Below are 19,962 nucleotides of genomic sequence, written 5' to 3'. Positions count from 1 at the left end.
TACCCTCCTCCCACCCCCCATTTACTTCACTCCAAGCACTTAGCCTTACTTGCTAGAAGTGATGTGCTGAATCTGTCTCACAGAGAAGCCCTGCAGGCTGGTTATTAAGTACAGGCATCATTAAAGGTAAAATGATTAAACTTATAATTAAACAAATAAAGCAGAATTTAAAATGCTCATGCTTATCACTTTCTTTTAAAAACCATCATTTGGGGCTGGAGAGCTGGCTCAGCAGTTAAGAGCACTGACTGCTCTTGCAGAGGACCTGGGTTCGATTCCCAGCACCCACATGGCAGTTAACATCCATCCGTAACTCTAGTTCCAGGGGAATCCAACGTGCTTTTTTCACCTCCTTGGACATTGAACAACATGCATGCACTTACATACATGCAGGCAATATACTCATACACATAAAAATAAGAATAAAATAAAAAAGCCATTATTCATATGTCTTGGGGTTTCTTTACACCTACACATCTGCATAGTAGAATATGTAAACATATACAGGCATACTACTCAATATCTTCACTCTAAGTTCAGTGACACCAACTGTTGACTTGAAATCATCTGCAGTAAGAGGATGTCACAAGAAAGGAAAGCACGACAAGCTGGGTTTATATTTATTGGGTTTTTTGTGGTTTTTTTTTTTTTGTTGTTGTTGTTTTTGATCTTTTTGAGACAGGGTCTCCCTGTAGCCCAGCTGGCCTGGAACTCACTATGTAGACCAGGCTAGCCTCTAACTCACAGAGATCCGCCTGCCTCTGCCTCCCGAGTGCTGGGATTAAAGGCGTACACTACCATGCTCAGCCTTATGTTTATTGTTTTATTTGTCTCAAGTTGGCCTGGGCCAAATCTGACTCATCAACTGTTTTTGTGGATAGAGTCTTCTTGCAATAAAACCACATCTATCCATCTACATATTGGATAAAGCAGAGCTGAGCAGTTACAACTATGCAGCCTGAAAAGTCTCGGCAGTTACTGTCTGGCCCTTTACACAAGAAAATGACTGACCCCAGGTCTAGCCTTAAAGTAATGGAGAAAACGTTCATAATGCAGATTAAATGCAAAAGCCAGTGCATTGTATATAAGTAACAAAACAAATGAAGTACAACTCTCCACCATTTCTCAGAATCACCTCTGAGAAACTGTATTTCCACTATTCAAAAACAGGTCCATTTCAGCCAAAGCCAGTTAGGACACCAGCGAATGAATGAAACTTCATTTTCTTCTCACTATTCAGGAGGAAGGCAGATAGCAACACTTATGGTGGGACCACATTTGTTTAGACATTATAACTATGTGCTGGCTATTGATTGAGGGAAAATTCAAGAAAAGTACTATATGTATTGGCTACAATGGGCAGGTGGCACATGCCTGTATTCCAACAGCTGAGGAAACTAAGATGGGAAGATGCTGAGCTTGAGGGCTAGCCTGGGTAACACAGTAAGACAATCATTTCAAAAACAAAATAGGCACTGGAGACCTGGCTCAGCAGTGAAAAGCACTTGCTGTCTTGTAGAGGACCCAAGTTTGGTTACTAACACCCATGTTGGGCAGATCATAACTAATTGCCTATAACTCCAGCTCCAGGGAATCTGATACCCTCTTCTGGCCTCTGAGGGCACCTATACCCAAACAGACCCAGGCACAGGCACAGATACACACAGACACACACAGAGACAAATAAAATCTTTAAACAATAAAACCCAAAATAGTAATTGACTAACGAAGTTTATAACAGTATAATAAGATTTTATTATTTGAAGATTTCTATCAGTAAAATTTATAATGAACATACATACTGTTTCAGGAACTGAAAATCTAAACATAACCCATTAGACTGTAACCAGTCTATAGCCATACCAGTTCAGGTGGTAACCCTGAATTGCCCGATCTCATCTGAATGTAGTAAGCTCATTTTAGTCTAGTGCTTAGAAAAGCACCTCGCACGAAGCAGATGCCCAGTCAGTATGTGATGTGACTAAACTGAGGAGCAGCTTTGGAACTCCTGTTTCCATGGACAGACTTCTCAGACCTAGGTCACATTCCCAGCTCTACCACCAACTAGCCATGTGGCTTGGCTTAACTATTTAACCTTTCTGAATCTTAGTTCTTCATTTAAAAAGAGGGGACCATCTTATCTCACTGGGAGGTTGTGACAGTATATACTGCTGCCTATCAATAACCTACTATGTGTTTCTCCACAGATGAACGTGGCTTTCTGCCCCTCGGCCCTCCACCCCTGCCCAATGCTTACTTTCTGGAAACCCAGCCCTGCTGCTGTCATACATTTCAGTGATGTCACAGCTCTCTGCCTGTCAGCTTCAGCACCATCATTTGCTGCTCAGCCCAAGTGCTGGCTGAACTGTGACAGGCAGGGTACAGGCAGTGCTGGGCCCACCCAGGCTTGTTCCTATAGTCCTAGCATGAGCCCATCTACAAGGAAGAAGCCCAAGAATAGAATGACTTCCAAGGTCAGTCTTTGAAATAGAGACTGAGTAATCCCCAGAGAAGGAACCTTACCAAAGAACCCAGCCATACCAAGGACAGAGTCCTTCTAGGCTTGTGGAAAAGGAAAGATAATGGTAAAGGGAGGGCAGGAGAGTTAATGTGATCTCAGTTTTGCTCCCAAATCAAAGTGGCAAAACTGCCAGCACAGGGTTGGTCAAACCATGCTCAGCCAAATGGAGAGGCACAGTAAAGGCATGGGGGACTCCTCCAATGCTGCCCCTCCCTCTCTCTCTATCCCTCAGGCGCAAGATGAGAAACTACAGGACAAGAAGCAGCAGCTTGTCAGCAAACTATTTGGGCAGAACCGACTTAAAATGGTGAGATGCTCCATTTTAGCTGCAGCCTAAGGGAGCCAAACTCTCCCTGAAGAGCTACTCCAGTTGCTGGGCCCAGTGACCCACAAGAGCCAGCAGACTCAGCAGACTCAGCCCTGAGCTGAGCTGAATTGAGCCACAGGCAGGGAATGGAAGGCTATCCCAAGAGAGCTGGAGCCTCTAATTTTCTGGTTTCTTGACCCTGGCAGGTGTTAAGAAACTTGTCCCTCTTGAAGCTACTCAAGAACTCAAATGGCCAGGTCCAAGAACTGCATAGCCTGGCCAGAAGGTGCTGGAATTCAATGCTCAGAGTTGCAAAGATCTTCCAAATCTCCTCTGGGTGAGCTTCCACCCACTTCTGAGCATCCCCACCCCCACCCCATACACACACCCAATAGCTGTCTTTCCTGGGAATAGGCATTGTGGTGAGGATTTAAATTACAGTAGTCTACTTTACACAAAGGCTCTGTGCAGCAGGTGTTTATGGGAATTATTTTACTGATAAGAGACAGCGACTGGAGAGATGAATGATTTAGCTCAGTTAACTGATAAGTGACAGAGGGGGATTTGAAGTCACTCCTTCCTGAGAGCAAAACTGTACCTATATGGTCATAATCATGTAGTAAAGGGCCTACGCATAGCTAGGGTGTGGAGTGTGTTTGTGTGGGGCTTCCTAGCCCTCCCCTTCCTAGCAGCCTGTCCCAGGGGTTCACTTGCAGACTGTCCTTTGAAGACTGAAGATGTGTACATCTTGCTCAGAGTCAAATTTCCCCATGGGTCACACTAGGATTTTGGGAGCATTTACATAAGCACCTGTTAATGCCAGCTACTATGTTCAGCACCTTTACATGCATCTCCTCATTTAGTTTATTTTTCACAACAATCCTAGGTACATGGCATTGCCCTAATTTTATAATTATGGAGATTCAGGCTCTGAGAGTCTAAATTTCTTACCCTAATCCACATGCTCTGAACCTAGTATGTCTGTCTCCAAGGACTCTGCTCTACAAACTACTACTGCTTCACAGACTCCTAATTGGCAGAGTGGTGAGGATTCTGAGCTTGACAAGTGAGCACCCAATGACCATTACTATCTCTAGCTAAGATGAGCTAGGACGGGGGCTTTGCAGGGCTCAATCTGATGCAGACACACCTGAAAGTCTTTCAGCATGTAAAAGTTGTTAACTCCTTCTCAAGGTTTCTTTCTCTGATCTGGCCTCCCAGGCAACCAGAAAGCCCAGAACCAGAAATACCAGGATCGCATGGTCCCATGAACTTCTTCTCTTTAAATACCTATCCCCAAACCTAATCACATGAGGGGTATCTCACCCTCACCCTGTACCCTATACCAGGATTGGTGAGGGTACTGGAGACATCGCCTCAGAACCCAGTGGTTTCTTAGACTATCATTTGAAAGGAACACTGGACTGTGCACCCTCTCAATTGACAGACAGAAGCCCAACATCGTGGCATGTGCCAACAGCATACACCCCTAGGCTCCCTAACTACTCTACATGCCTTTTCTCCTCCCAGCTTCTCACATCACGTCCTCTACTGCCAGGCACTAGCCTCTGGGTGTGGAGAAGTTCCTCTTCGGTCTACCTTTCTTGACAAGCTCCCCTGAAGTGGCGACATAGCAACTGTCTCAAGATGGGGCTAGGGACCTTAGCCCTGCTCAGCTAATGGTCTTTCTTTTCTCCCTGTCAGGGACAATAATGCTTGCAAGAAAGTGAAACCAAACAATGAAAAGTTCCAGGAGACTACATCCTTTGAGAAGAAAATAGAGTCTAAGAAAGAAGTCATAGGAGAACCTAAGGAGAAAAGGACCGATGAGTGGAAGCCCAAGGAGAGATCAAAGGGGCCTCGTGCATCAGTGCCACGCAAAAAGAAGGTTCCACCTAAGGTTCCCAGAAGACCAAAGGGCCGTGACCTGAGCACTAGCGCCCAGAAGAAGAAACAACGGACTAAGAGCCCCCAAGTTGTCTTCCTGAAGACCTATCACCACAGAACTCCCATGGGGGACATGAAGCAGCAGGGTGCAAACCAATTGTTCTGGTTTGAGGGGCTGCCCACACGTGTCCACCTCCCGGGGCCAAGGGTCCTGTGCAGATCCTCTACCCTACGCTGGGTCAAACGCTCCTGCACACGTTTCTGCTCTATGTCACTTTGAGTTGTCTGTACACCATCCATACAAGGTGGGTGTGACCATACCACTGTCAGGGCAGGGTGAGACGCAGACCTCCCCCGCCCCCACGCCCCAGCCAGGCTCAAGGCTGGGCCCTAGAGCCAGTGCTTAAGATCTTGAGTCTTGAGGGCTGTCTTTGGCAGTACTGAGAGGCCCTGCCTTCGTGCCCAGAGAAAGGAAGCCATTGTGTGGGCCACATAGCAGAGTGGGAGCTGGGCTGAGGATGCATCTCAGGACTGACTCGCGCTCTAGGGAAGAAGATGCATCAAAGTGTGGGTCCCAATGTGTGTCATCTCATTACCTGGAGGCTTCAAGAGGGGTGGGAACTGCTAAAGCTCTGAATCTCACAGTCAGTCAGATTCTTAAGAGGGCGTAGGGCATTCCAAATATGGGAGGAGGGAAGTGGCTATGTTGGACTTTGCTGCATCCCATTTTCTCTTAGACCAAATCAACTCTATATTCCTTCTATGGGCGAAAAGGTTCTCAGGAAAGGAGGGGGGTGACTGACTCCAGAGGTCCAGCTTAAAGGGTTTCCCTTTGGGAAAACCAGCATCTCCAACCTGCCCAGAAACCAGTGTTGACCCTGTGCTTGTTCACCAAACAACAGCGCCCTCTGGGGGTGATTTTAGCGACTAACACAGATCTCTGTTCACAGGTGGTGTGACCCTGGATGGGAACCTGAAGTGTAAGGAGAGAACAGTAGAGACCCTGCAATCAGTTGAACAGGAGGGAATAGGCAGGAAATTTAGGAGTCTACAAATAAAATTGTCCATATGGCACTGAACGATGCTACCACTGACTCTGCCTGTCTAAAGTTGTCAAGCACATAAGTATGGAGGAAAGGGGCACCGGGGGAAGTAGGGAGTGTATGTTATGACTTAGGGCTATGCAGGCCCCATCCCCAGGTTGCTAAGGTCATTCTAAAACCAGAACAGAGAATCTAGGAAGCGGGAACCCTCTACCCCTCTGATCTAGCTGGCTAGAGCCCCTCACCCACTAGAAAGCTGGTTTCCTCAAGCAGTGCACACTTCCTCTATGAAGTCAGAGACCATCTGTTGTTTCCTAGGTGTAGAGTGCCTCACAATGGCCCTGTGAGCCAAGGAGAGGGGGAACCTTGTACTAGCAAATGATCTACCCAGGCTCTCTCAGATAGGAATCACGGGAACAAAAACTACCCCTAGGTCTCCTGGCTTCTTTTCCACTCCATTTCCCCAAGAGAAGAAAGTCACATGGAGAGCTTGACTGGCAGGTAGGACAATCCCAGAATCCACCTCACCACTGATTATCGAGTGTATGGTGTCAGTAAATGGGCCTCCTGGGTCACAGATCATGGATCCCGTCTAATCTGGCCCAACTTTGGTCACAGATCTTGGAAAAACACCAGGTCAGGCAGGGAGCTGGCACCGTGTCCTATTGCTCAGGTGTGACATAGCATGTCATCTTTCAACCCCAACCCCAAGTGGTTAACTTCATCTGGTCTGGGTCACCCTCTATCAGGAGCTATAGGGCCTTGTATACACAGTTGGGAAGAGAGGCCAAGGGAACCCAATTTTCTTTGGATGAAGACTATAACCCTCTTTATATTCCCCTGAGCCTGGCTGCTGAGTGTGTGCCCTCAGGTGAGCTGCCCAGCCATTGAGCCCCTGGGGCAGAGAGCAGGGTCACAGAGCCCTTCTGGAGAGGCAGGGTAGTCACAAAGAGGTATCACTTGGGAGAGGGAGGATGGAAGACAACCCCTTAACCTACCCTTCACTGCTCCTCCCTACTAGTGCCTGGCACTTGCCATCTGTATTGTAAGGGCAGCCCAAGGGCCATGGGCCAGGCAGAGCCAAGGTTGGCACCAGGGGTATCCACACCACACTGTTGCTGTTCAGCCTTGGGGAGGCTATTGCCCCTACTGTGTGCTCCTTCCCATGGGCAGAGCCCAGGGCCATCTAAGCATGAATGCCACTACTCCTACTACTCTCCAGACACCCCAGACACTCCTTTTCCAGCTGCCTCCCAGCTTGCACTCCAGCTTTTTTCCCCAGTGGTCTCCATTTTGGTTCCCATCAACTTAGAAAACCACCTTTACTCAATTTCCCTTCCCAAGCTTCTGTTCAACTTGTGTAGTGAACTGTCCTTAGCAAACCATCAGCAGGTGGCCAGTAGCATGCTCTTTGTGGAAGCCTAAACAGAGAGAGTCCCAAGTAGAGGCCCCAATGGGGTGGGCCAGGATAAGCCTGGCAACTTCTTGGTTTGGGATGCCTACAAGCATGCCACTCAGTGTAGTGAGGCCTGTGTACAGAGGGTGAGATTCAAATTCCCAGGGAAACAAGGGCACAGGTAGAGGACACGAGTGACTCCCAGCAGAACTTCCAGCCTTATTCCCAGGCCCCTGACTCTGGCACCAACCTGCCTCCCACAGTCTCACAGCTTAGATCTTGCCACCACCCACTTTCCCTTTATCTAACCACTTTGGTCTGAGGCGCATCTGGGTTTGGTAAGATCCTTTTCTGAGGAGAGATTACCCCAGAAATGGCTTCCTAACAGTTAACTGGGGAAAGGTGGGGTGGAGTGGGTTTTTAAACTCAATGTGAGCTTGTACTGAGTAACTTTTAATAAGCCACAGGACTTTTGAACCTGTTTCCTTTTTTGTGCTAGGGATCAAATCCAGGGCACTGCACGTGCAAGTAAGCAATCTACCACCACAGAGTCACATCCCAGCCCCAATTTCATTCATTTAAAAAAATGGGGACTCTGGGGGCTGGAGAGATGGCTCAGCAGTTAAAAGCACTGTCTGGTCTTGCAGAGGACCTGGGTTTGAGTCCCAGCACCCACATGGCAGCTAACAACTGTCCTTAAATCTAGTTCCAGGGTATCTGATGGCATTGCACAAGGGTGCACTTACATGCAGGCAATATATCCATACACATAAAACATTTTTTAAAATATATTTTTTAAAAATATGGACACTAATATCTATTGTAAAAGGTGTGAAATGAATTAGGCTTATGTAGATTAAGATAGTTTGTGGGGTGCTAAACCTTTAGGCCTTCCTCAAACACAACCCAACTGTCTCCATCAAGACTACTCAGACAACTGGAATGTGAACAGGTGAGACAGTTCAGGCAGTTGAGGCCTAGCTTTATCAGTTGTGTGGTGTTGGGGTAAATGATTAACTCCTCAATCTTCAGTTTCTTTGTCTGCAAAACAAAGGAAATAGTGGTTCCTATCTCTGAGAATTCAGTGAGAATATACATGAACCATTTTGCAGGGCATGACAGGAGCTTAATTCTTGGTGATGATGACATCTCATTAAATCCTCACAATGATCCAAAGAGGTAAGTACAATCTGCCCTCCATAGCCCTGCGTTCTGCATCCATGAATTCTGCACCCTTAGATTCAACCAGCTGGAAATGGAAAATGCGTGAGGAAAAAAAAACAAACAAAAACCCCACCTTCATCCATATTGATCATGTGCAGATTGTTCCCACTACTCCCTAAACAATATGTTATAGCCATACATAAACACATTTACATTGTATTAGGCATCTAAAGTACTCTAGATATCATTTGAAGTATGGAAAAATGGATATAGTTCTATGGAAATACTAGACTCTATTTTTTGGTGGAGGGGGGGCATAGGTTGAGATACTCTCATTCTAGCCAAACTGGCCTCAAACTCAGCAATTCTCCTGCCAAAGTTTCCACCTCCTGAGATTACAAGCACCAGCCGTCACACCTGAATTCATTTTATTATCTTATTTACTATACTATTTTATACAAAGGACATGAGCATCTACAGATGCTCCTATAACCGATCTCCTGTAGATACTAAGGGATGACTGCACGGTTATCCTTATTTTACAAACAAGGCAGCCGGGGTGGGGTGAGATGAAGTAGGCTGAGCGAGGGTTTCAGGGCTTAACCCTGTACTGTGCTGTGGCTTCCCCAGTCCTCCAGCGCCGCCCTGTCATTCCCCCTGACTTCCCAGGAACTGCCAGGCCAGGACCAGGCTTCCTTAACTCCTTTCTGCCTCGCTGCTGTTTTCGTCACCTTCTACCACTTTCCTATAAGATACAGTTTTTGATTTCTGGGACTCCTGTACCCTAAATCCACCTCCCCTGACAATCAAGTCTCATGCCCTGGGGCATGATGCTCTTTGGGCTGCAGGTTCAGGGCAGAGCACTGACTGACCTCTGGTACTGCCTGACCTCAGAGCCACAGAGGAAGGAGTCTGACAGCTTCCAGGGGGCCTTTTTTTGCTATGTGCCCTTCAGGACTTAGGACGGGTCTCCTCCAAACCTCCTCCCTCAAGATGTTTGGTCAGCTATCATTCTAGCTTCCATCGAATCAGTTTGGACAGGGCTGTCTACAATGAGAGCTCAGAGGTGTCCTCTGAGCTAGACTTCCCTTTTTTTCTTAACTTTTGAGGTTATAAACTATTCTGAGCACCGATTACACAAGTCTCCACATTTCTCTTCAAATGGCCTGAATTAAGGTGATTGGCAGGGTGAAGGGAGGGACAGAGTCAAGACTTCAGATCTCCAGAAAGAGGTGCATTCACTCAAAAGGAGGCTGAAGGCAGGTTCTGATCTAGATAGCAGCCTTTGGAAATCAAGACACTAGCTACATTTCTACCGTCACTTGGAAATCTGTGTCCTATTTAGCATACTACCAATCCATTTTTCTTGAATAGCTAGTAATGTTTATAAAGTACTATTCAACCTTAATATTTAGACAAATACAGGATAAAAAGGTATGATTATAAGGCGATACTGTTAAACCAATCAGAACGTGTACATCCAGTGGACGACACCACTGGAGCCCAAGTTCTTACACTGACAGTTCCTTACACATAGCTGTGAGCAAATTCCTGTTTCCCCATCTGTAAACTAAGGATGATGGTATCTTCTACTTCAGAGGGCTGTTATGAAGATTATATGAGAAGAGAAAAAGCCTTTGACCCACTGCTGGATGGACACTGGTTAAGCACCCAATGGATGTTACTTATTATTAAAATGAGAAAATGTGACTTCCATTGCATTCTTCTTTGGAACTCACTTCTAGAAACTATTCTGTTGCTTCAGAAATTGTGCAACTCTCATGAAGGTCACAAGAGTTGTATGTGGTGTATGTGTGTGTGGTGCATGTGGAACCCAGAGCAGGACATCCAGGTGTCTTCCTGACTCTGCCGTTCTGCCTTGAGACAGGGTCTATCACTGAACTGGAAGCTCACCATTTTAGCTAGGCCAGCTGGCCAGCAAGTGCTCAGGATCTGCCAGTCTCCATGCCCTTGGGAGGTCACCTTAATTTTTGTTGTCAATTGTCACTCCACTTGGTCACTGTATGGGGGCGGGGGGGCACAACACGGACCTCGGTTGCTTTGAGTTTCTGCAATTTCCAAATATCAAATTAACATTGGAGGGACATTTGTCATTACAGAAGGTCCGCAGAAAAAAGTGTTTCACCTGGAGCAACAGACACCACTGCTCAAGGAAGACAACAGCTACACTGAATTTCCTGAAGCCCTCCACAGAACTGAAGTTTGTGGTGTCTAGGGGGATAATTCACCCATACAGCTGGACCTAGACCCTGCAGTCAGTGTAGCCACAGCTCCAAGTTACCAAGGGGCATCGCTGTAGCTCACTTCTAGCCTCTCTACAAGCACTTTCATCCCATCAGCCTTGACTCCCTACTCTACAGGGCAGACAGCCAAGAGGCTAGACAGGCCCCCTAGGGAGGAGGCAAAACTCATCTACAGCTGTACCACACAGCTGTACTGGTCAATTTCCAAAAGCAAAAAACTGGCTGCTTCAATGGAGAGGGTCAGGGCTGGTGCGCTCTACCGCACGTGCTCAGGAACCACAAGTGGGAAAAGTGGCAGCTTTACCTAAGGCTTTGGAAAGGTAGCTGCAGGCGGAGGTGTGAGATACAGATTTTGCTTTTATTTTTTGTTATTTTATGTGTATGAGTGTATCCTTGCATGTATATAAGTGTACCAGTGTCGCGCAATGTCTGCGGAGGTCAGAAGAGGGAGTCAGATTCCCCTGGAACTGGAATTATGGACAGTAGTTAGCCGCCATATGGATACTGGGAACCAAACCTGGGTCCTCTGCAAGAGCAGCCAGTGCTCTTAACTGCTGAGTCATCTCTCCAGCCCCTTTGCTGTTTCGTGAGACAGGATTTCACTATATAAGGTTGGCCTCAAACTCATGATCATCCTGCCTCTGCCTCCCAGGTCCTGGGATCCACATTTAGCCTGGCATTTTGTATTTCACCCTAATGGAGGAATAACTCAGGCCTAGGAAAGGAGAAAGTGCCCTCATAATGCTTTATAGGTCTTTTGCCTAATTGTATTGATCTCTCTCAGTTCCAATGACAGTATCACAAAGTACAGTACAGAGAGCACTCTAGAAAATATTGTATTTATGTATATAGGAAGGACAGCTGCAAGCCCCTCACAGGAAAATCCTAGCCTTAGCTTCAAATTCCTGTCTCCATGAGCACTATCAGCACAGTTTGGACTGGAAAGTTGGGTACCCATCATACCGTCCCCACCACAGAATTTCAAAGACAGGAAAAAGAAACTCCTGCCATAACTGAGGTCAAGTGGGGTACCTGCTCATGCCTAGATGGCAAGTAGTGGCTTTTATTATGAGGCTAAGGCTAGAAGGGATGCTGCCTTTTCTCTGGGTCCTGTGGCCTGCTGTGCTGAGATCCAGCAGCAGGGTAGAGATTTGGTAGAGGGAAATTAGACAAGTTAGTCATGGGTTCTTGGATGCACCTACACGTGTGAGCCATAGGCTGTGCATTTTTCTTGTGTTTGATGCCTCCATCTGCCGTCCTCTGTCAGCAGCCTAGTACTTTGCACCTACATCTCTTTCTGTGGCTATGAACCCAGAAATCATGTGTTTCTCCAAACAGAATTACTGTGGTCTGGCAACATGGCAAAGGCGCCAGCTGTCCTGGGGTAGACGGATGGTGAGAAGAGGGTTTGCTTCAATCCGATATCCTTGATTTTTTTTTTCTTTTTTAAAACAACAGGCTGGTAACAGTATGATGGCTCAAGAGTGACAGCGCTCCAAATCTGTTACACCCTCAATGAGGCTTCCAGATTATCAAGGCTTCAGCAGAGGCCATTCTTGCAGCTGTGATCATGACCGCTACCTGCCTTCATGGCGGGGCCTCACTATCTCTCCACCAACAGGCTTCACATTTCCAGGGTTCCTCTCCGACCTGGGCTGGGCCTCATTTGGAGGTCTCAGCAGCCAAGGTGATGGGGGCCCAAGTGCCAGTTAGAGTGTCCGAGGGGCCCGATTCTAGACATTGGATTTAGGGGCTGAGCTGAGGGGGATCTCCTTGAGTTCCGTCCGCAAACACAGGTACTCCCCGATGACTGCCATGAGTGCAATGCACACAGCTTGGACCAGCCACCAGGTCAGCGCCGAGGGGAAACGGGAGCTGTAGAACCAGCAGCCCAGGAGGTGAAAGAAATGGACAGTGACAGTGAAATCCAGACACTGCTTTCCTCGCCGGATGAAGTACAGCAAGCCCAGGGCACTGTGGGGAGAGGACAGCAGCGTGTTGTCACTGGGTGGTGCTGGCCTTACATTAGGTTACCTGGGGGAATGGGGACAGCTAGGATGATAGATGATAGCACAGTGTTCAGGAGCAAGCAAGGTAAGTGTGCAGCGAGGGTTATATCAGATGCCTAGAGGGACTTGGCAGATAGCATCAGTGGATCTGACAAAGCAGGGAACAAAAAGATGAGTCTGATGACAAAAAGCAACTCAGGAATGGTACAGATCGGCAGGGTACCCAAAGCATATATCATCTATCTAAAATGCATACAAAAACTACTGGAAACTAGGCAAATCTTACCACAGTCAATCAATCCATTTTCCTACTACTCGAGAGCAGCTAGACATGTGGACTTTTTTCAACCTTCATTGTAAAATCATAACGTACAAGGCATTATTTAAGTACTTCCTGTGAATTAATGTAGTACTTTACAACTATGAGGTAGATAACAGTATTAGCCCCACTTAACAGATGAGGAAAATGGAGTTTAGACAGATTAACTTGTTTAAAGTCACTAGACTAGTGGTAAAGGGGAGATTCAAAGTCAAGTAAGATTGCTTTTAAGTCTGAGATCTTGTTCACTAGGCTAAAATACTTCCTACAAGATGGGCAATGATCGAGAGTGACCTTAGATGTTACCTAGTCCAAATGCTGGTATATACATAAGGAACCTAGGCCCAGAGAAGAGGAAAGTAACTCAGCCAATGGCACAGGAAGAAGAATAGAACCTAATTCTCCTGATTCCCAATCTAATTCTTTCTTCACCTCATATCACATTAGGGGAGTGACCTGAGACGGAAGCCGTCAGGTGGAGTCAGAACCACAAAGGAGTCCCATGATAGAGTTAGTCCACAGAACTAGGCAGCGCTACTCATTTTACCCTTCCCAAGAAAAGGTACCAGCCTGTCTCGTAGTTCAATTCAGGAAGTCAGTCCCAGACAGACCCCAAGAGACTGACAGCAAAGCTGGTGATACTCACCAGGTGAGGGCGTTGAGGATGAAGGACATCATGGAGAGCCGGCCTGGAGGGGTGGAAAAGCCCAGGATCTGAGGGGGAATCACAAAGGGAAATATGCTGGAGAAGTGACTTGGCAGAGCCCAGGCTCCAGGATCCCAGCAATCCTGCTAAGGCACAAACACTTCCCGGGGCACAGGGGGCAATACTTGGCACCTGGACAGAAGCCTATTTCCAACATGGTACTTTCACACATCCATTATGGTATCTCATTTGATCCTCATGGTATGTGGGGATTATTCTAATTTTTAAAAAGAAGACATAAAAATTCAGACAATTAAGTTGCCCAAGGTGATACAGTAAATAGCAAGTCAGGTCAAAAAGGATGTTCAGAAACCATGGCTCCACAGGTCAGGAACTTGCCTTTGCAAATAAAGTTTTATTGAAACACACTCCACTATTTTCTTCTTTTCTAAAAAACAGGCCAATTTAAAGATTTGTTTATTCTCATTTTATGTGCATGAGTGTTTTGCCTGCATGTACATAAAGTGCACTACATGTGTACAGTGCCCCAGAAATCAGAAGAGGACAACAGATCCCCTAGAACTGGAGTTAAGAGATGGTTGTGAGGTGTCACATGGATGCTAGGACCTGACCCCAGTCCTCTGCAAGAGCAGCAAGTACTCTTAACCACTGAGCCATCTCTTCAGCCTCCACAACTATTTTCTGATGTAGTGTCTGTGGTTGCTTTCGCACTATAATGGCAAAGTTGAGGAGCTGTGAACTAAAAATCTTTATTATATCATCTTTTCAAACAATGTTTGTTGAACTCCAAGCTGGGACCCCAGCTGCATATACCACACCACTCTGCAAGAAAGCCTATGATTTCCACATGCCCTTACAAGAAAGATGGAAGTTCCTAAGAGCCCTGTGTATCTTTATCACACTTTCAGCTTGGCTTCTGACAACCATAATCATATTATCACTACTTTTCAGATAGTCACCTGCCCAAAAGCTATGCGAGGACCTAGCAGCAAGAGTAAGGACTCAATCCCAGGTCGCCTAGATCCAAGAACTTGGCTCACTGCCGACCATCACAGCTGCTTCTCCTAGCTAACAACCTCTTAGGCCTCCACACACTTCATGAAGCTTTCTTATTCCTGGGCCACTTCTAACACTTTGCTGAGGGTGACATGGCAGGATTATTCTGCCCACTTTTCCAGAAGAAAAGGTTAGAAAAGATGAAACAACTTGTCCACGTTTCCTCAGCTAGTAGGTTTGTTGTTTTTAGATTTTTTAAATTATGTGTATGTCTGTATGTCTATGTATGGGTGGGCAGGTGCCCTCAGAGGCCAGAGGTATCAGAGCCCCCAGGAGCTACAATTATAGGCAGTTCTGAGCGGTCAGACATGGATGGTGGGAACTGAACTCAGGTCCTCTTCAAGAACAGCATACACACTTAACTGCTGGGCCATCTTTGCAGGCCATCAGTTAGTATGTTTGAACCTCGACAGGCCCTTTGTACTACAGTTTATGACCTAATACAAATCTCATGATACTGTGCACAGGAAAGGTAACATTTGCCCCAAGAATCACAGCAAGTACAGTGGATCTTAGAGACCTGTCTGATCCAAGCCTACTGTATCGCCATGTCCTTTCCTTAGTGTGGGCCCTAAGAATCTGAGCTCAGAGAAGTGAAGCTACTTTCCCAGAGTGTCAGAAAGGAGACTTACCATGTTTACCTGGGACACAGACCTGTTTACTGCAACACCTGTCACTGCCACATGTGTCCAACCTGCGGTCCTCAGGCCACATGCAGGGGAGGATAGAGGAGTAGAGGCCAATACAAAATGGTAAACTTAGGGGCTGGAGAAACGGCTCAGTGGTTAAGGGCACTGACTGCTCTTGCAGAAGACCCAGGTTCGAATCCCAGCACCCACATGGTGGCAAACAACCATCCATAATTCCAGTTCCAGGGGATCTGATGCCCTCTTCTGACCTCACACCAGTGCACTTACATACATGCACCCATACACATGAAATAAAAATAATAATTAAACCATTTTTTAAAAATCGTAAACTTAAAACCCTATGACTTCCTTTTTTGAAACTCGATCACACAGTTCAAAGCATGAACTTTGTACATGACAGCATTGTTTTGCAATATCCAAGGGCTGGACACGCCTGCGGTGGGCTCGCTGGCCTAGCTATTCTCTGCCATTCCATTTTACACACGGGGCTTCTGGAATCCCTCCCCTGGTGCCCCAAGTGAGGACGTGGCCCAGCTGGATGCTGGGCTCAGAGGAAACAAACTCCCACTCGGTGGGACTCCATCCCGCGTCCGCCCCGCGCCTACCTCGGCGTCGAACATCTGGTCCAGTGAAGGGGTGCTTCGCACCAGCGCGTCCACCAGCGCCAGCCACAGGCCCAGCGAACCGTAGTAGACGGTTTGCATGAGCACGATCTGCGACAGGATCAGCAAAGGGTCCCACACGTAGCTGCGGAACTGGCCCGCCATGCCGCTCCGCGCCGGTCAATACCGCCACGCCATGGGCCCGAGGCCGCCCCGCCACCTGCGGGAACACAGCCGAGCTGCAGCCTGCCGGCCGTCGCCTAGGCAACGCCGCCCCGCCAGGGAGGAGGGCCTGGGACCTAGGGGCGAGCCCACGCAGGGCGGTGATGGGACAGGGAGGGCCGACCCATTCCCGGAATGACTGGGGGAAGCCGTCCACAGCAGCCGCAGACCCCCGCCGCCACACAGGCTCCTCCCGGGTTCACTCACCGGCGATCGGCCTTGAGGCTCCAAGCGTCCGAGCGTGGTTCGGCCTCAGAGGCTGACCCCCGAAACCGCGCTGACAGATGGGACCATGGAGCACATGCCCCGGCGGCCGAGAGAGGCAGAGCGGCCCGCAGCTGCGTGGGAAGGAAGCATTTCCGGGGACCGCGGCGGAGGGGGCGGTGCTGACATCACCCAGGCGCGGGCTTGGCAGCGCCATCTAGAGGGACTCGGGCAGTCAGGAAACAACCTGTACACATGCGCACCAGGAAGGGTGAAGGCAAACGGAAGTGAGGCACCAAAGCCGTGGATCTTGGGCGCCCTCTAGATGCGGGGGGGGGCGTGGAAATGTGTCTGTTCCTAGGGTAGAGGGAAGGGGATGGCTAGTCTAGGAGTTAATGGGATGATAAGCATGACTATTTGGCGTTTGCAAAATGGTTCAGAGGATAAAAGATGCTTTCCACCAAGCCTAAGTAAGGACTAGAGTTCGAGCCCTAGGGCTAACAGGGTGGAAGGTGAGACTTGACTCCCGTCCCCCAGCTGTCCTCTGACTGCTACACTCACACATATATGATAATAATAAATAAAATGTGTCTAAAACATTTATTTTTTTGAGACAGAGTCTCACTATGTAGCCCTGGCTGGCCTGGGCTATGTAGACCAGACTGGCCTCGAGCTCACAGAGATGCACCAGCCTCTGCCTTTTTTTTTTTTTTTTTTTTTGAGACAGGGTCCCGGTAGCCCCAGCGGGCTTGTAACTCATTATGTAGACCAGGCTGGCCTTGAACTCACAGAGATCCGCCTGCCTCTGCCTCCCCGAGTGCTGGGACTACAGGCGTGTGTCACCACACCCGGCTGCCTCTGCCTTCTTGAAAAATAATACTAATCATTGACGATTTTCATCTTAGAATCTGTGTTTTCTTCTAGTTAATCTAGATAATATGAAAAGAATTTTCAAGTTCTTCTACATATTTTTGGCCACCGTTTGCATTATACAGATGATTGAACTAAAGGCCAGAAAACGGAAGTGACATGACATACTGTCTCAAAAACATAAAGTTAGTGACAAAATCAGGATTAGATGAAAGAAAACACATGCTTTGAAGTCATATCTGGGGTCAAACTGTGACCTTACCTGCCTCCATGATCATTTTATCTCTGCCTTCCCTAAGACTGAATAGCGACCAGTCAGTAAATATTTGTGGAATGAATCAAGAACAGAGAAAGGGGAACAGCAAATTGATGACTCACTAATTTCTGCCCCAGCAGACCCAAACTCCCCAACCTCGTATATCCTACATTCACCCTCTCTGGAGTGGAAAAAAGGGATGTAAAGCTCTCGTTGAACTGTAGGGCCAGCGCTGCCTCTTACAGCAGTGTGACCAGAGAGCAACTTCCATCTTTAAACCTCAGCTTCCCTGTTTATGAAGTGAGTTGGACAAGATGGACCTTTTCCAACATGTTACACTCCGTAATTATTTTTTCACTTAAACAATTTATCAAAGAACCACATAACTGCCAGTCAGAATTTCTGAACAGTTTGTGATAGCCGTATTATTACTTTGAATGGATACAATTCTAGACAAAAGTAAATAAGTCTTTATCAGGAGTATGTGATTTCACTTATCATTTGGAAACTGTAAATAATTCACTTGGACTCCAGTTTGGGAGTTATTACAGCCCAAAGATTTCTGAGGTACTTTCCAGCTCAACCAAACTTTAGGCACCTCAATGCTTGTGTTCAACAAATATGTACTCAAATTCCTCTGGTTAACTGATCGCTCACATGATTCCTTCTGTGTGAGCCTGTTTATCAAGTGCATACCTGAACTGTTTAATCCTTACATTCCAAGAAGGTAGATATTTCCTATTTTTGTGTATAGAGAAACTGATGTTGGATTCAAACCCAGGGCATCTGACTGTAAGTATCAAATTCCTTTTCAGAGGACAGGAAAAGGAAGGAAAGTGACAGGGAGGTATGCGTGGGAGTTGTAGGGAATAGAAAAGAGGCAGTAAATTCCCCCACTTAACCTTGGCGTGAAGGATCAGGGAAAGATGAGAGGAGAGAACTAGGAAAAGTGCTGGAGAGGTCTGGCCTAGTTCCCATAGGCAGTTCTGTCTTCCTTCTAGTTGCTGGAGTCCACCCCCTTCACATCACAGCGGGGTCCACTCTACCCCATCTTATCTCCCACAGGGACGGCTCCCCCTACCTGTTCTGAAATGGAGCTCACAGGTAGCTTAGAGCTTGACTGTCTGGAGAGTTAATGTCTGATGTCATTTCTGGAGCTTAGAACTTGCCTCTGGGAAAACCCCACTGGTTGGCCTTGCTCTTTCCTTTACCCTTTAAAACTTCCTACCTTGCCGAGCCCAGGAAATAGCCATCATCCTATATCTTAATCTGAATCCAACCAGGAAATCAAGAGATAGGAGAGTCCATGACAGTTCTCTTGACCAGCCTCCTTGGACTTTTTTCCAAATTTGACCACAGGGTCAGGCAAGTATAAATGACTTGCTATATGACCTTGGGCAAGTCCCTTGGTGGGCCGTGATATAACAAACTACAAAACAAACTAGGGCATTAGATTCCAACTTCCAGATGTAATCCATTGCCCTGTGACATCTGAATCACCTGAGAAGCATATGATGTATTCAGATTCCTCTCGCAAAGCATAGTACAGAAATCAGTCTCTTAGGGCTGGCAAAATGCCTCAGTAGATAAAGATGCTTGCTACTAAGCCTGACGACCTGAGTTCAATTTGGGGAACCAACATGGTGAAGGAAAGAACCAGCTCTCATGGGTTGCTCCTTGGCCTCCACAAGCATGCTGTGGCACATGTGTATGTGTGTGTGAGTGTGTGTGTGAGTGTGTGTGTGTGTGTGTGTGTACACAAAAATAAATGGGGAAAAAAGAAATCAATCTCTTCATCTCAATTTCCCTGTCTCTCTGACTCAGTCTCTGTCTCTCTCTCTCATCAATGCTGAAGAGCTTCACTTATCAGGCAAACACTACTGCTGAACTTCACCTCCCGCCAAAAGCCAAGCCCAAACTGGGTGTGGTGGCACATGTGTCTAATCCTTATACTCTATAGAGCCTGAGATAGGAGGATCACAATTTCCAGGCAAGACTGGACTACATAGATCTGTCTCAATAATAATAATAATTTTTAAAAGTGTTCCTCAAGTAAATCAGAGGTATATATCTGGCAACCACAAAACAAGATGATCTGCAGTTGACACCAAACCAGCTCCTCTATCCAAGAGAAAATTTCTCTGTGACCTTGATGTATCTATGGCTCTCATTGGGATTTAGGTTTTTTTTCCATTTGTAATATGAGGGGTTTGGACTAGAATAGCTGTTCTCCACGGGCCCTTCACATGCTGCCAAGTCTGTGGTTACAAACTTATGAATGAAATTTAAACTTTGGGTCAGAGGTAGAGTGACGAACAGCCACAAGCTGGGACAAACTGTCCTCTGGGTGGAGGGGAGGAGAGTCTGGTCACTTGGTCACTGACATCACTCCCACACTGGGACTCAACTGTGGGCATGTAAGGACAACTGTTGCTGGGGTCACCTTCTGATCCACCCCCATAAGTCACATAGTTCCCGTGGGATTGCTTAGATTCAAATCCTGGCTCTACTAACTTGTTAGGTAA

The 19,962-nt window shown here is 47.0% G+C and overlaps 2 protein-coding genes across 4 annotated transcripts in view; one reads left to right on the top strand and one right to left on the bottom strand.

Moving 5' to 3' along the window:
• The window catches only part of Sys1 (SYS1 golgi trafficking protein), a 38,512-nt gene extending 22,041 nt beyond the window's left edge, over positions 1-16,471 (bottom strand). For 2 of the 3 annotated variants that reach the window (XM_008835489.3, XM_029564236.1), the window contains exons 1-3: positions 16,315-16,471; positions 15,889-16,105; positions 13,557-13,624 (exon numbers count right to left, since the gene is read on the bottom strand). In XM_008835489.3, coding sequence (XP_008833711.1) covers positions 13,557-13,624; positions 15,889-16,050 — 230 coding nt within the window. In that variant the 5' untranslated portion in view covers positions 16,051-16,105; positions 16,315-16,471. Of the gene's footprint in view, positions 1-11,402; positions 12,557-13,556; positions 13,625-15,888; positions 16,106-16,314 lie in introns of those variants that run through there. The other variant, XM_008835422.3, reaches the window with a different exon arrangement.
• Positions 1,796-7,763, top strand: Tp53tg5 (TP53 target 5). Its single transcript, XM_029564261.1, has 3 exons — positions 1,796-2,828; positions 3,035-3,165; positions 4,533-7,763. Exons 1-3 carry the CDS (start codon positions 2,673-2,675, stop codon positions 4,993-4,995), a joined length of 750 nt encoding a protein of 249 aa, XP_029420121.1. The 5' UTR covers positions 1,796-2,672; the 3' UTR covers positions 4,996-7,763.
• Positions 16,472-19,962: the final 3,491 nt, after the last annotated feature.

This window comes from Nannospalax galili, unplaced genomic scaffold (genome assembly GCF_000622305.1).
Source record: "Nannospalax galili isolate Female #2095 unplaced genomic scaffold, S.galili_v1.0 scaffold1090, whole genome shotgun sequence".
NCBI classification, from domain to species: Eukaryota; Metazoa; Chordata; class Mammalia; order Rodentia; family Spalacidae; genus Nannospalax; species Nannospalax galili.
Note: the sequence above shows the minus strand (reverse complement) of the source record. Positions and strands in the feature narration are given on the sequence as shown.